The sequence below is a fragment of the Pyrus communis genome, chromosome 1 (genome assembly GCF_963583255.1).
Source record: "Pyrus communis chromosome 1, drPyrComm1.1, whole genome shotgun sequence".
NCBI classification, from domain to species: Eukaryota; Viridiplantae; Streptophyta; class Magnoliopsida; order Rosales; family Rosaceae; genus Pyrus; species Pyrus communis.
Window position 1 is genome coordinate 6581341 of NC_084803.1, and position 14674 is coordinate 6596014.

At 35.2% G+C, this 14674-nt stretch overlaps 2 protein-coding genes and 1 pseudogene across 2 annotated transcripts; 2 read left to right on the forward strand and 1 right to left on the reverse strand.

The window, feature by feature from the left end:
* Nucleotides 1-8426: 8426 nt before the first annotated feature.
* LOC137736178 (protein OXIDATIVE STRESS 3 LIKE 4-like) lies at nt 8427-9546 on the forward strand. Its single transcript, XM_068475505.1, has 2 exons — nt 8427-8860; nt 8970-9546. The coding sequence occupies exons 1-2, from the start codon at nt 8562-8564 to the stop codon at nt 9397-9399; spliced, it is 729 nt and encodes a 242-aa protein (XP_068331606.1). The 5' UTR covers nt 8427-8561; the 3' UTR covers nt 9400-9546.
* Nucleotides 9547-12395: 2849 nt separating this feature from the next.
* LOC137738285 (uncharacterized) lies at nt 12396-13458 on the forward strand (annotated as a pseudogene).
* Nucleotides 13459-13638: 180 nt separating this feature from the next.
* Nucleotides 13639-14342, reverse strand: LOC137738289 (uncharacterized). The gene has a single exon (XM_068477929.1). The coding sequence runs from the start codon at nt 13956-13958 to the stop codon at nt 13758-13760; it is 201 nt and encodes a 66-aa protein (XP_068334030.1). The 5' UTR covers nt 13959-14342; the 3' UTR covers nt 13639-13757.
* Nucleotides 14343-14674: the final 332 nt, after the last annotated feature.

Below are 14674 nucleotides of genomic sequence, written 5' to 3' on the forward strand. Positions count from 1 at the left end.
TATCTATAAACAATTGTCACCAGAAATTGGAAACCCTAATTTCCCAATATCAAAGTTTGTGGTGAACACGATGGATATATAGTAGTTTTCTTCCACTTTCCCTAACGTGACAGCAAGCTTGCAAATAGGGACCAGTTTGCAGGCACATTGGATTCACATAAGGACTAGTCAATGTCAACCCCATGGGAAGGAAGCCCTAAGCCACTTTGATATTTTGTGGTTGTGATTTGTACATTGGAAATTTCTTTTTAATCTGTAAAATTTAGTAAATATGGATGGTATTTTTAGGTCGTATGAAAGTAAGATTATGTTGAAAAGAAAAACGAGAATACCACATTTAAAAGAAGAGTTACAACTACTTTCTACATTTTTTATCATCATTCATGCTCCAATGGATGTGAGAAAAGGAAGCGAGAATAACATGTATATCTTGCTGAAGTTGAGATCCAAAACATTCTACACCTCCATTTCTCGTATTTAGATTTAGCCTTTCTTAAAATAACATGTTACGTTTCGATATTGACCTAATTGTCAGGTGTTGATGTATGAAAATTTTGATTAATAAGCAAGCGACACATCACCAACACATGATTATTCAAAAAACGACCAATTAATCGTCTTTCATTTTGTCAAGGTTTAGGTTGCAGCATTCAACGTTCGGATATGGAGGAGGAAAAATAGATGATCATGATGGATGATGAGGACCACAACAATAACGATAAGAGTTGCCAATAATGATTTGACACTGAAACACGGTGATTCATTGCATTGTTGAAGTCCTTTTTTGTTCCCTTACATCGGAGGAGGAAGGTGAGAATTGAGACATGTTTGTGCTGTGTTTCACTCAATCTGGTCATGCCTCGTTCCAACAACACTCGTTCTTCAAATGTCTAGAAACATATGACAAGTTAAAAAGACATTGAAAATTACATTTTTTTTTTTTTTACTTTTTCCAATCCGTAAAACTGTAAAAGTACTGTTGTGAATAATGTTTTAACTGTCAATTAGTATTGCGGTTTGTGGTATTTCTTTTTCTTCGAAAGTAAGAGTGTTTTTCGGAAGCATCTCATTGGAAACAACGTTTTTATTTTCCGTTCTAAAATTTCAGAATCATATATCAGATCAGAAAAATAATATAATTAAAAATTCCCTGTGATTCTCATACAAGAAAAAAAACACTCATAAATCAAGGTAACACTACAAAGAAGAAGATGAGGAGAGAAGAAATAGGAGAGAGAGAAGAAGGAGTGAGAGAGCAAGAAACAGGTAGGAAGGAGGAGAAAGAAAGAGAAAAGTAACGAAGAAAAAAGATGAGAGAGAAATGAAGAGATAAAAACTCATCCTTAAACATAGAAATAATCATGACATCACTTGTCACATGGATAAGTTTTGTCTATACATGAAATAATAAAAAATGTTGTCTCTCTCCAAGTAAGTCTTGAAATCTTTAAATGCATTTCAATTTTCATTTCATTTTTTGAAAAAACTCGGATTCGAAAATTTTACTATTGTAATTGCCGTTGCATTCCAACTTGCACCTCTAGTGAGAGATTTCAGATTAGAATATCAAAATGACGAGTTTGAAACCAATTTATTTTTTATTTGTTATTGTAGATAGATAATTGTATCACAAAATAATGCTTTGAGTCACTTTAAATTTTGAATGGTATCTGAGATGTGAACCATATTGTTTTACCAACTGGGGGATATATGCTCTAGATATATTATTACCTTTGTCACTTACACGAATAAGCCATTATTATAATTATTAATCATTATTAAAGGTTGGGGATCTTGCAAGGGATTTCTACACATGCAGTGGATATGCCCTTCTATGAATTTTAAAGGGGCCTTTAGATTTTAGTCTACTCAACGCAATAATTTTATTTTTATTTTTTAACAAACGATATTATTTATATTAGTTTGATTTAATGGATAATAAAGTTCTTTTCTCTTCTTATGTGTGACAATATTTATTTATATACAATGATTCTCTCTAGCTTTGCTCAAGCTTAAAGCAAAAAATAAACATAGTTGTGCATCGAGAAAAAAAGAATGTGAAAATTACTTTGTGAAAAGAGTTATTACTACAACTCTTAAATAGTTATCTTACACTAAATATAGTTCAGATGACTATTTTAAAGTAAAAAATATATATTATTATGAGAAATGCTAAGCAGATTCTCTCAAAGTGAGGTTCTCCATCATCTTATATTTTTGGTACAAGATTTTATAATGTAGGTACGAAAATTAATATAGAACTGTAAAGTGTCAGAAAGCAAAGTTCCGCTTTGAGAAATTAAGTCACTTAGCATTTTTCTATTATTATACATCATATGGCATATCCCCATAAGCAAACTAGTTTACCATTATCGAATCTTTAATTAATAAACTAATTATTGTTTATGAAATTAATTAACTGGTTTATCTAAAGAGATAAGGTAGGCTTGCAAATGGCTAAACCAGTGGTCACCCTCCTCACCTTGACCTCGTACCCTCCAATCAAATAATTTTTCGAATTGAAAATAGTTTTCCATATATTAGATTAATAGATGTGTTTATAGAAGACTAGGTTAGAATATCTGTCTGCCAATAAGGCAAAGTCCACCTTAATAACCAATTTCTTTATTTGCTTAAACAAATAAATAAAATCTTATATGCTTTTGAAAAATCCAGATCTCTCTACCTATATGTTATTCAAGTAAATAATTAAGTTTCCAAATTTTGCAACTGGATCTGTATACCAACAACCTATATATTATTCAATCTACCCAAAAAAAAAAAAAAGCTATATATTATTCTATTTAGCATGCATGGCTGGTCCAAGATAATTAGTGATGGTGCTCTTTTTATGGGTAACGCTACGGGAATATTTATTGTTGAACCCTGTGAACGTCGACCGAGCTGAGAAGAAGCACTAGCAGTTCTCGTCGAATTCTCATGTAACTATTTTTTGAGGAAGCATTTGAAAATTTTAAAGCTCTCGACGTGTTTCTAAAAAAAATCATTTATAGCAACAAAAGCTAATGAACAGAAGTGTTGTTTTACACAATCACTTATAAACATGCCCTAAAGTTGATCGATCTTGCATTGATCAAGATGTAGCTAATGATGACATCTACATGTTAACCTCCGAAGTGACTATTTTCCTATCAATAGCGCTATTAGAAACACAAAATTAATCATGTTGCTCTCATCATTTCTAACAAACATTACCCGATTACTGTATATAAAATCCACCCATATTAGAAGGCGAGTTAAACATTATTCTTTTCGTAATGATCAAAGCAAAAAAAAAAATAAAACTCCAACAACCATAAAAATGGACAGTTGGGTCGTGACCCCTTCCCAATTAAAGTATAGCTAGTGTGTCCTGTCAATAATCTCTTTGCTTAATCAAAGTTTTCTCAAATATTCGGACCGTACTGATATTTTTTGATAAAATATGGCCCTCCTAACTTTAAATTCAAATTTTTACCCTTAAATCAAATTCTACTTTTTCCAATAGTTACTTGGAACAAAATGTATTGCGTGTGCCTTATTGGTTCATCCAAAATTTGACAAGATTTGAGTGAAATGATTATGTTGGTAATATTGCTAACTACCTTATCATCAACGTTGACCATCCATAACTGGTGTATTTGAGATTACTTTTTCAAGGGTTAAAATTTTACGACATTATAAAATATTTATAACAATGTTGGACATAAAAATCTAAAAAGAGTTATGGGTTGTTGAAGTGTTTTTTTTTTTTTTTTTTTTTTTTTTTGTTAAAGTAACCATTACAGACGTTGTTAACCAAAATAAACCGAATTCATGTGCTTTTTTTTTTAAATCACTTACAGCATAAACGTATTTACCAAAGTCCTAATCAAACTCTTAGACATATGAGTCATTGTTCACTATTAAAATTTAAGATTTGGGACAAGTTAATGTGGACCCAAATCCCTTGGGTTTTTCAAAATCTTATCTTGCTTTAAATATTCCCTCCTCGGCATTATTTTAAACTAATCCAAAACCTAACCAATGTGTGGTGCTCTGCTCCCAACGTACTAGTTTTATGTTTTATGTTAGAGTGGCGACTCGATCTAGTTGTACAATTACTGGGACACCATCCCAGATATTGATATGACTTTTGAGGTGGAGGCCAAATCGCAATGGAAGGATAAATTTTGGGTGTAAAATATGGACCCCGCTTCACTGGCCTTCTAGTTCTCATACACTTCTATCTTTTTTTATTTTATACGGTCACGGTTAGATCATGTTAACATTTTATTAATTTTTTTTATAGATATAATAAGACAAAAAGTAATAGTAATATAAAATTTTGACATGACTTAACCGTGACTACCTAAATAGGAGGAGATGGGAGTGTTTAAGAACTAGGAGGGCAGAGAAGCTAGGTCTGTAAAATATTTATGCTTTTTTTTTTTTTCATACATCACGTCAATTTAAAAGTTGAGAGCAAGAGGTTGTTACCCTATATTATCACCATTAGAAATAAAGGAAAATTAATGAAAATGATTTGAAAACTTTGAATTTAATGATAATGACAAAATAAATGGTAAAGTAAATAGTACCAGGATTTATTTTTTAGTTAAAATGAACAATACCGTGAGCTTTTCATTAAAACTCCCTATAAATAAAATTGTTTCACATTGGAAAGTTGATTATTCGTATTTGAGGTGCATATCGTCGCACTTCATAATATTGTGGGTGCGATAAGAACAGAGGAGTAGAACACATGAGATTAAGTAAGGTTTTCCCGAACGAGGTCACTAGCAAATTTAGAGCTTGTGTTATAAATGTATAATCTCACGTAGTACATAGTTTAGTAATGTTACTCTTCATTTGGAGTGTAGAATTATAATTTTGGAGTGCCAATAACAATTCCTTTTAATTTTATGAACATTTTAACCTAAAAATATTTAGATACTGATAAATATTGAAAAATCACTAAACCGTCACCATGAAACTCGTGGAATACTATAAAAGAATATGAAACACATGAAATTTTTTCTAATTATTTTAGCCGTTGAATTTAAATTTGAAACATTAGATCTTCTGTTTTACCGTTAGATTTGATCATATTAGATCTTAGTCGTTAAATTTAATGAATTTGTAAATATAAAACTAAAAAAAATTCACAAATAATGTGAGCCAACCCACTAACCCATGGGGAACATTGTGCTAAATTTGCCTCAAAAATGAGTTTTGGGTTAAAACTCATGTTCACCCCAAGAGTTGGAGCAAGTTGAAAGAGGTTTAGAACCTAAAATTAGAGTTTTACCTAAGGCATTAGAGCAGGTGTTACGTAAATATATTTGTTTATATAAAAAAATGCATAAGTGGTCCAAATTCTATGTTTTGCAAAATGTAATCTTATCCACAAAGATTCAGTATTCATCTACCAATCAGAATATTAACAAATATATTTACATGCATCGATGAGAGCAAAACTGTTTAAATCAGTAAAAAAAATTAATCAGTAAATATTTCCAATGATTTCTTTATTAGAGGACTAAATCAGGAAGAAAAATAAAAATAATAAGAAGAAATATCCGCGACGGACAATTATTGTATATACGTAAAGGGGCAATAAAAGGTTAATTTGTTTAAGAGAAGTGTTATTGACATTTCAAAATTTTCATTCTACATTTTTTATAATATTTTGACACGAGAAGGTTTGTGTCTAAATACAAAATGATTGTATTAATGTAAGTGGTTTGGTCGGCAGAAAAGAATGAAAGAGATATTATGATATAATCATTCTCCAGGCAAAATGGATAGGGATGCATTTAATCCACACTAAACGCCTCAGTTGCTGATGTATTCACAGTATATTAGATAGGATTTTCTACCACCTTTTTTTTTATTTGACTTTTTTTATTGTTTGATATTTTAAAATCAAGTGATTAAATATGTTGCATCTAGAAGACTAGAAGTTATCTTATATACTCTAATACGGATTCGATCTTTGCCAATTTTTTTCTTCCTAACAACTAACTATTTAACATGCTAATAGTTTTAGTGTACTAAAGAAATACTTGTTGTTCTATAAATGGAATATTGTACGTTGAATATTGTCGTATTTGTTTGGTAAAACATATAATTTCTCTCTTCAATATGACAACACTATTTCTTTTTTTTTTCAAGGTAATGAGAATTTATCAAGACACGATCAAAAGGTCACACACGCCAAAAGAAGCACCACACAGTTTCACAATAAAGTTAAAGAACACTTATTTTATGTTATTCTTACTCAAACTCTTTTTTTATTTTATTATTTAGAGATGATGTGAACTATTATTATTCATGAGAAAATAAGAGGATTCCACTGGCGTATAAGAGAGGATATATGCACTTTGTTGTAGTTGACTGACATAATTTATGTATTCATTTTTTGGTTATAATATTAAACATTATTATTATTTTTCTTTAAGGTTACAAACTCACATAGGAGGAAAAGAGGATTAAAACTCGCTCAATTATGTATATAGTAGAAATGCTCTCTACTACTACGTCTACAAAACTCGCTTACTATTTTTTTAAACATAACGAAGTATTTATACTATGAGGTGAAGGATTTAACCTAAACGAAAAAAATGTGCATAATTATGAGCTATTGACATTCTACCTAGAGTTTATAAACCCTAAAGTTGGCCATAAAAAAGAAAAGTTTCGGCCGTTGTCTACTCATAACTTATTTATTTACACGAAAGATAATGTAGAAGATACATTCATCAAATAACAGGACTACTCTTCTATAAGGTGGGAAGTAGCCAATCAGTAGGTACGTATCTTAATAGACGTATCGTTACATTTGATCGAACCTTAAATTTTTTGTCTATTCGTGATTGATTAATCGCTTTTGCAAACGTCATTCACCAGATAACGTTCTCTTATTGGTCAAAATTTAGCCAATTAGAAAGTCTGGTCGGAAGTTACCAATTAAAAAGTTAGTTCGAAGCGACAAATCATAATATTATGTATCACGTGGAAGGTCTGTTCTAGTTATCCCACTTAAACTAGACATGTCGTCTTACGACGCGTCCAAACTACATAAAAGGATAGCTTATTAAGTAATAAAGAAAAATGTGATATATAAAAAAAGTCATAATTTAAATTGTGAGCGAAATTCAATTCAGAATTAAATAATTGCATGGTTCATGCATTCTCTTCACATCCCGAGTTCAAACATCCTCCCTCCTCTTAATAAAAGAGAAAATTACTAATCAAATTTGAATTTGTTCAGAAACTGAAAGAAACACAAAAGCCCAGTGTATTTTGTATAGATCGAGACTTGTAGTTTTATTCTTTACTCATTCCATATTAGGCAGGAAATCGTTCGATAACACTTCCCCGATTTTGTTCTTAGACTAGAAGGTTCTTAATTAAGGATAATTTTTTGTGTGTACAATCATGATATTCTGACTTGCAATATCCAACACAATATAGAAGGAAAACACTAAAATACTTGCTAAGATTTTGACATTGATGATACAATTAAAGATATGCAAGAGAGACACATTATCCATGTGATATCATAGTATAATTTGGATTGAGGATCATAAACCAAGAGTTGCTATTTAATTATTTATTTATTATCAATAAAAATGGAAATAGAATAATTAGTAATTTTTGTTGAACAAAAGATATTATCCATACTAAAGGGGTGGATGAGTGGGCTTAGTCTCATAATGGACTAACAATAATGTGGTTCAAATTCATTTTTGGTTAGAATCATGCCTAAGACCTATCACTTATAAGTGAAGAGGAATACCACTAAACTATAGTACTAAGTGGTAGGATAATTAGTAATTAGTACAAAAATATTAGCGCTTCCGCTTGCTAACAACAGTCTCACTTGAATCTCATTGTTTTATCTTCTCGACTTTCATTCTCATGCGACTCACTTAAAAATTGTTTAACCGTTTATTATTATTTGATTTTCAACGTTAACATAAAAAATATGATTCGTTTATAATCGTTGGTCGGTAGACGATTAAATGTTTGTTATGACCAATAAAAAATAAATAAAATACAAAAATAAAGGATTTGTAATGCATATAAATACATGTTATCTTCTGTTAGGAAAGCATAGGAAGTAGGAAGAGTGTAGAGATATTGTTTTGACATAAATAAGATAATAAGAGTTTCCGGAAGTGGATTTGTTTGGTCACTGTCGTCGCCACGTAATCGCGAACGTGTCCAAGCGCGTGCGCATGCGTCCCTATTCGCCGCCGGTGGACGTTAGCGTTTTCCTTCCCCCCACAAAACTCATGCGACTCACTGTTGCCTATATATACCCCTCTCCACCTTTACTCCCCTTATGAACATGTTTTTTTTCCTCTCTTATCCTCCACCCCTTCCTTAACATGCGCACCCCCTGGATCATGTGACTCTCCGTCTTCCTCCTCTTCTTCCCTTCAATTGATGACTACAAGCCCCGTTATCTGGAAGCTCAAACGACGACGCCGACGCATCGGTGAAGGGTAAATCCGTAATTCCCCCGCTCGCCGTCTCGGAAACTCCCAGTTCGTTCTTTTCCGTTGCTTCGAATGGACGTCCTAGTGGGCCCCACCTTCTCCATCGACGTGTCGTCCTACGGCCCCGCGCCGACGCAGGACAACCGCAACCGCGGCGGTCTGTACCTGAATCAGGACCACGGCGCCGCGGTGGCGGAGGAGGCGTCGTCGGACAGCTCGTCGTCTATCGGTGTTCCGGATGACAGCGAGGAAGAGGAAGACTCCAAAGGCGATAACGGCGATGAGGTGCAGAGCAAGTTTAACGGCGGCGGAGGAGGAGGGTTGGGTTCTCTGGGTTCATTTGGATCACTCGAAGATTCTCTCCCAATCAAGTAAACCCCTCCAGATCTGCAAATATTAATCCCATACCGATCAGTTTTACTGAATTTTCCGTTTTTGATCCATCCCAGAGTTAATTAATTTTTGTTTTAATTTGTTCAGGAGGGGATTATCCAACTATTTTTCAGGAAAATCAAAGTCATTTGCCAGCCTGTCAGAAGTGAGCAGCACTGTGAGTTCAGTGAAGGAGGTGGAGAAGCAGGACAACCCATTCAACAAGCGGCGGCGGGTTCTGATCGCCTCCAAATGGTCGAGAAGATCTTCGTCTTCCTCCTCCCTCTACAACTGGCCAAACCCTAAGTCCATGCCGCTGCTAGCCCTAGCCGAAGACGGAGACGAAGATGACGACGAACACGACCGCGATCGAGAAGGCGAGGGAGAGAACGCGTCGTCGGAGCATTCTTCATCGGATGATAAGGATGATCAGGAGAGGAGGAGGGCCCCACAGAAACTGCTCGACAGGAGGCTGAAGAGCTTCAAGTCAAAGAGTTGCTATTGCCTCTCAGATCTGCAGGAACACGATGAGCAGTAACAACTGGTGGTATTTTTTTTAATAATTTTTATTTTTATTTAGTTTTAGGGTTGTTGGATGGATGGAGGGGTTCGTGTTGTTTGTACGTGGGCAGTCAGAAAAAAATATATAAATATATAAATATATATGGCTAACTTTGTTTCTTCATCGGAGAGGACACTGAAAGATCTTTAGTTCAAATCAACGAAACTCCGTGCATGATTTGGGGCAGAAAAGTTATTGGGGTTAATTTTTTTTTTAGTACAATAATATATTTAAAAAATAAAAAATAAAAAATAAAATTGACCATAAAATGAAAAGAAAACCGGCACGCATCTCAACCACGACAGCATGTCTCACCAACAGACTCCCTAGAAGTCTAAACTTATCAAAATTAAAGCCCAAGTCAGTCAACCTAATGCTATCTAAACAACCAAGCGACGACTAATAAGGTATAAAGATACTTTTAACCCTACATCTTGACGGAGATGAGAACAACGATAATTGCTAACAATTATGTTTTGTAGAGTTTCTTTTTACTACTCATGCATGTATTGGGACTGCACATCAAGTAGCTTCTTATAACACATATGTAAGGGATTTCATATGTGGAATCACTTTAAATCCAAATGGCTGTTTAACTCTTTAACTTTTGATGTAAACATTCCAATTTGTTTTTAATAATATCTGAATTTCGATCAAAAAGAAAAAGAAAAAGAACAACGATAATTGCTAATTGGATCGACATTGTTAACGGACTTGACATAGGATTATGATTAACAACTTTTCACCATAAATTCAGGTCTCCTCGCATAATATTTTAGCAGTATGATTCCCTTAGTGTGTGGATTATCGTTTTTTATTTTTGATTTATTTTTATTGTTAATCGGATATGGATAAACGTACGGTGATGTGCTGGATCGGATGTGTGAAGTACAAAGACATGTTTGCCCCTCAATCAATTATTTAGGTCAATTTTTGGTATGGAATATTGACTTTAAATCTGTTATCCTTTTTCCCATCCATAAAAAAGGGAAAATTGAAAACAGAGAGTACTTTTGTTCTTAGAAAAACTGGACTGAACTTCTGCTTTGTTGAGCTGGAGAATTTGGTATGCGCTTCGATGTTTGACATACATTGCTGAATCTAACTGTAGTACGAGCATAGAAGAATTAAAAGAAATTTAAGAGAGAATGTTTAGTAGAATGACTCGTTAGAGCGAGAAAACGGAAAAAACACGCGCATATTAAAAGTCTTGGGAGATTTTGCGAGGCCCATTCAGCATACGTCGGGTTGGACGTGGTAAGTCATGTTGCCGCCGTTGTTGGACAGAAGTTGCGAGGGACATTCCAAAGAACCATCAAGTCAACGAAGGCCGTCAATTGGAGGCTCTTGAGAACCGGAAGCAGCTGAGCCAACCAGAGAGAATAGTTGGAAGAGTCAAGGCTGGTATTAATAGCGTGAGAAACGGAGGGAAAGGATCGGGAAAAAAAATAGTTTTGACGTTAGTCAAGGCTCAAGGGCTATGAGATACCATAAAAGATTATGGATTGCACAGAAGAGCACATCAAGGAAGGTAAAGAAGGCAATTAAGTGGCTGAATCCCTCGATAGTCTTGAGGGTGAATCATCATTGAATTATATACGAGTACAATAGCTTGACTTACAACTTACAGGTATAATTGCTATACAAGAAATACATCAAGGGAATGATTTGATTATACAGAAAATTAGAGATTACGGAAATCATACGAAATCTCAGGAAGTCAAAATACGTATCCATCAATATCATCTTTCAATGGAAAGGTGGAAAACGAGCAAACAAGAAAACAAAATTTAAGGTGATGGAATTAATCAAAACTAAAAATAGTGAAAGCATTAGCCATGAAACCTAAGTTTGGAAGTCACTGGAATCTTTTGCTGGAGGGAGGATGGAGAGTAATGCTATTCATACGATGTTTTTGTACCATATTTTCATATCTTCTTACGTAATATTTGATATGGACAGCCACATCATTTGAATTAATCAAATTTTTAAATTTAGTTCATTATTTAATAAACTAATAATTACGAAAAACTAGTTAATTAAATGATAATTGTGGTATACAAAAAGTATTTCTCCTTCCCTTCCTTGGGTTTTGCAAATTTTTCAAATGATGTGGCTCTTCACATCATATGCCACCCAAGGTGGTATAGAAATGTGATATAAAAACATGGTATGAATAACATTACTCAAAAGCAAATTCATCCAATCCCATACCACTGAGAGTCGAAGAACTCAATTTGTCATACTCATTCATTCTTGCGAGCGAAGCAACATGATGTGCTTCCTTTATTTTGCTTCACATCTCACCTACCCAACTTCCAACCAGTTTGCTACAACTTTGGTTGGAGTAAATTCCCACATTGTTAGGTAAGAGTACGTTTTCCACTATTTGCTTTATAATTGTGTTTTTCTTTTAACTATTATGTTGGGCCTGGCCGGTGATGCTAAAATGTGATTAAGACAGGTTTGAAAAATTTAAGCTCAATCAACTTATGTCATGTCCACGAGCAGGAGCATCTCCGGACTCGTGGCAGACCCTTGAGCTAGGTCTATTTAGGCCGAACTAGAAGTCTTATAGGCTATCAAACAAGTACTATGTTAAGCATTTTTCAAATGCTACAGTCATTATATTTTTAGTATTTAGTGCTATGATATGGTAATATTCCTCTTTATTTGTAAGTAAGAGGTCTTAAATTCGATTATCGTTAAAAGCGAATTTGAACTACATTATCACTAGCCATTGTGAGGTTAATCTCACCCTCATTCCTTTTAGTATAGATAATATCGTTTGTTTAAAAAAAAAAAATGACATTGAGCTGTAAATGTGAATTTGTCGAGCTGGTTAATAACATCTATATTCCCGTAAATTAGAACATCGTCCCGTCAAAAAGTGACAGCGAGCTTGGGTTGGGCCTCAAGTTGGGCTAAATACAAAAAAAAAGAAAAAGTCTAGGCTCTATTCATTTCACAAATGGGTCGTTCCTTTGCTGATTGAGAGTGTGGATGCTCCAACGTTGAAACTATACCATGGCGTGTCTACTCGCGCCACTTCGTCCCACCTCACCCTCACTCTCAAATTCAATCCCTCGAATCAGATTTGGGGCCAAACCTCCGTCCAACGCGGCCTCCGCCCAGAGTCGACTCATCCGGAACTTGATGAGTCAACCCGCCGCCGAAGCCAATCCAGACGTCCCAAAGTCCGACACCACGGACGTCCTGGTTCAGTACGTCGTGCTCCGGCGAGACCTAATCGACACGTGGCCGATGGGCAGCGTGGTCACACAGGGCTGCCATGCCTCCGTGTCCCCCATTTGGTCCCACAAAGACCCACAAAGACGACCCCGTCACGCTCCAATACCGTGGCCCGGAAAACATCGATTCTATGCATAAGGTAAATCCAGAAGCTTCAAATTGTGAAAAAGAAATTGGATTGTTGTAGTGTTTATCAGGTTGGATTTCTGGGTTTTGGTTACAAATGTGGAATGAAGGTGTGGTTCTTAGTATTTTTCATGTTCCTTTTACCGGAGCGGTATTTTAATCTAATCTAAATTATGCGGAAGGGAATTCGAACTTCGATGTTAATGTTACCTCTTCTTTTAAAAAAAAAGAAAAAAGAAAAATAGGCGTTCATTCAATTGGGTAATTGAGATTTATGCTGGGAATTTTCTTGTTAATCGGTTACTTGGGTTTGATAATTACTTGGATTACTGCTGGTTTTCGTTTTGCATATAGTGTTCTTATTTAACCTTTGCTGCAGGTTACTCTTGAGGTGAAGGGAGAACCCCAGATATTGAATTTGTCAGAGAAGCTCGAAGCAGGTGGCATAGCGCACAAGCTATGGATTGAGCAACCCGAAAACTTGCCAGCCTGCCTCGCCGCAAAGCCCTACCCCAAATCCGCGGTATCGGCGTATTTTAAAAAGTTGAAACTCTGTAAGTGAAGTTATTGTCATCCTCATTAGTCCACAGCCATGAATTGTGTACGAGTTTCAAGGATAACTTGCTCGTTTATGAATAGGTTCATAGGATTTTTCCAGTTTTGCTTTCAGTTTATGTTGAAGGTGTTAGAACACCGTTGGAGAAATAGCAATCTTAATTGGTTAAGAAGTAAAATCCGGAAGGCGGTTCGATTCAGTCGGAAAATTCCTTCATATTGTTTTTCAGTAAGAACGGGTGCAATCAGACAATATTTAGAAAGAAATCGAAAACGATTGCAAGTACATGTTAATAGAGTGTGTCATTTTGTTTTTCAGCCACAATTATAATTCAGAGTATATATTCTGCTATATATACAAAAGCAAAAACTGCAAGCTCGCTACATATCATGTGAGTTCATCACTGCACCACCAATTTTCTAGTACACAAGCTGCAGTAGAGCTTGCGCTTGGTCCTCCAATACAGCGGCAGGAAGCAAAACCTCCAGTTGCTCTCGACGTCCATGGCTTGCACCGTTCCTCCACAGTAAGGGCATGCCCCCGGTGCCGGTTGCCTCGACAGCACCCTTTCCTCTTCATCACACACGAACACCAAACACATGATCGAATACCCTTCTTCCTTTGACCTCGAGCCTTTCTAGGGTTTCCGGCTTTGCGTGCTCCTCCGCCTGTCTGCCTTTCTTTCCTGTCTTGGGTTGCTGCTTCGAGATTTGCTCCAAGTGATCGGAAACTGAAACCGTTTACTGGCTTACAAGGTGCAAGGCAATTCCGATTTATACACAGAGAGAGTTAACTTCCAGAAAAACGTAGCTTAATCTGGAAGCTTGGAAGGCAGGTCCAATGGTTATGCAAAAACCGCGTATGTAGAAGATTCCAACCCCAAAGGTGACAAGTACAATTTGCATAAGATAACAACTTTATGTTAAATCTATCTTATCTAGATATTATTATATACGCGTTGATTCTGTCTTCTACGTTCCTTATTTTCCTCAAATGCGTGTCAACATTTATGACTTCTCTTTTTTGACGCAAGTGACTTTCGAAAATACTAGAATCCATCGTGCATGTGCAGTTTCCATGCTGATGCTGGATCGATCGTAGCACTCACGCTTTTTGCTCTATTGATGACAACTTCCATGAAACTCGGTGCAAAAATTTACGGCGTTCTAATGTGAAATGAATGATAATTTTTTAAAAAGGAATCATGTACCTCATCATTTTCATCTATCCCATTAATATTCTCGTGCACTAAGTCACTAGATATTGTTGTCACGCTCTACTTTTTCAAAACATCTTGATGCTTGTCAATATAAATCA

Bases quoted from the DNA above. Each gene is read 5' to 3' on its own strand.
- LOC137738289 (XM_068477929.1), bottom strand. From the start codon at position 13,958: ATGTGTTTGGTGTTCGTGTGTGATGAAGAGGAAAGGGTGCTGTCGAGG.
- LOC137736178 (XM_068475505.1), top strand. From the start codon at position 8,562: ATGGACGTCCTAGTGGGCCCCACCTTCTCCATCGACGTGTCGTCCTAC. The intron at 8,861-8,969 runs GTAAACCCCTCC...TAATTTGTTCAG, and splicing joins GAAGATTCTCTCCCAATCAA to GAGGGGATTATCCAACTATT.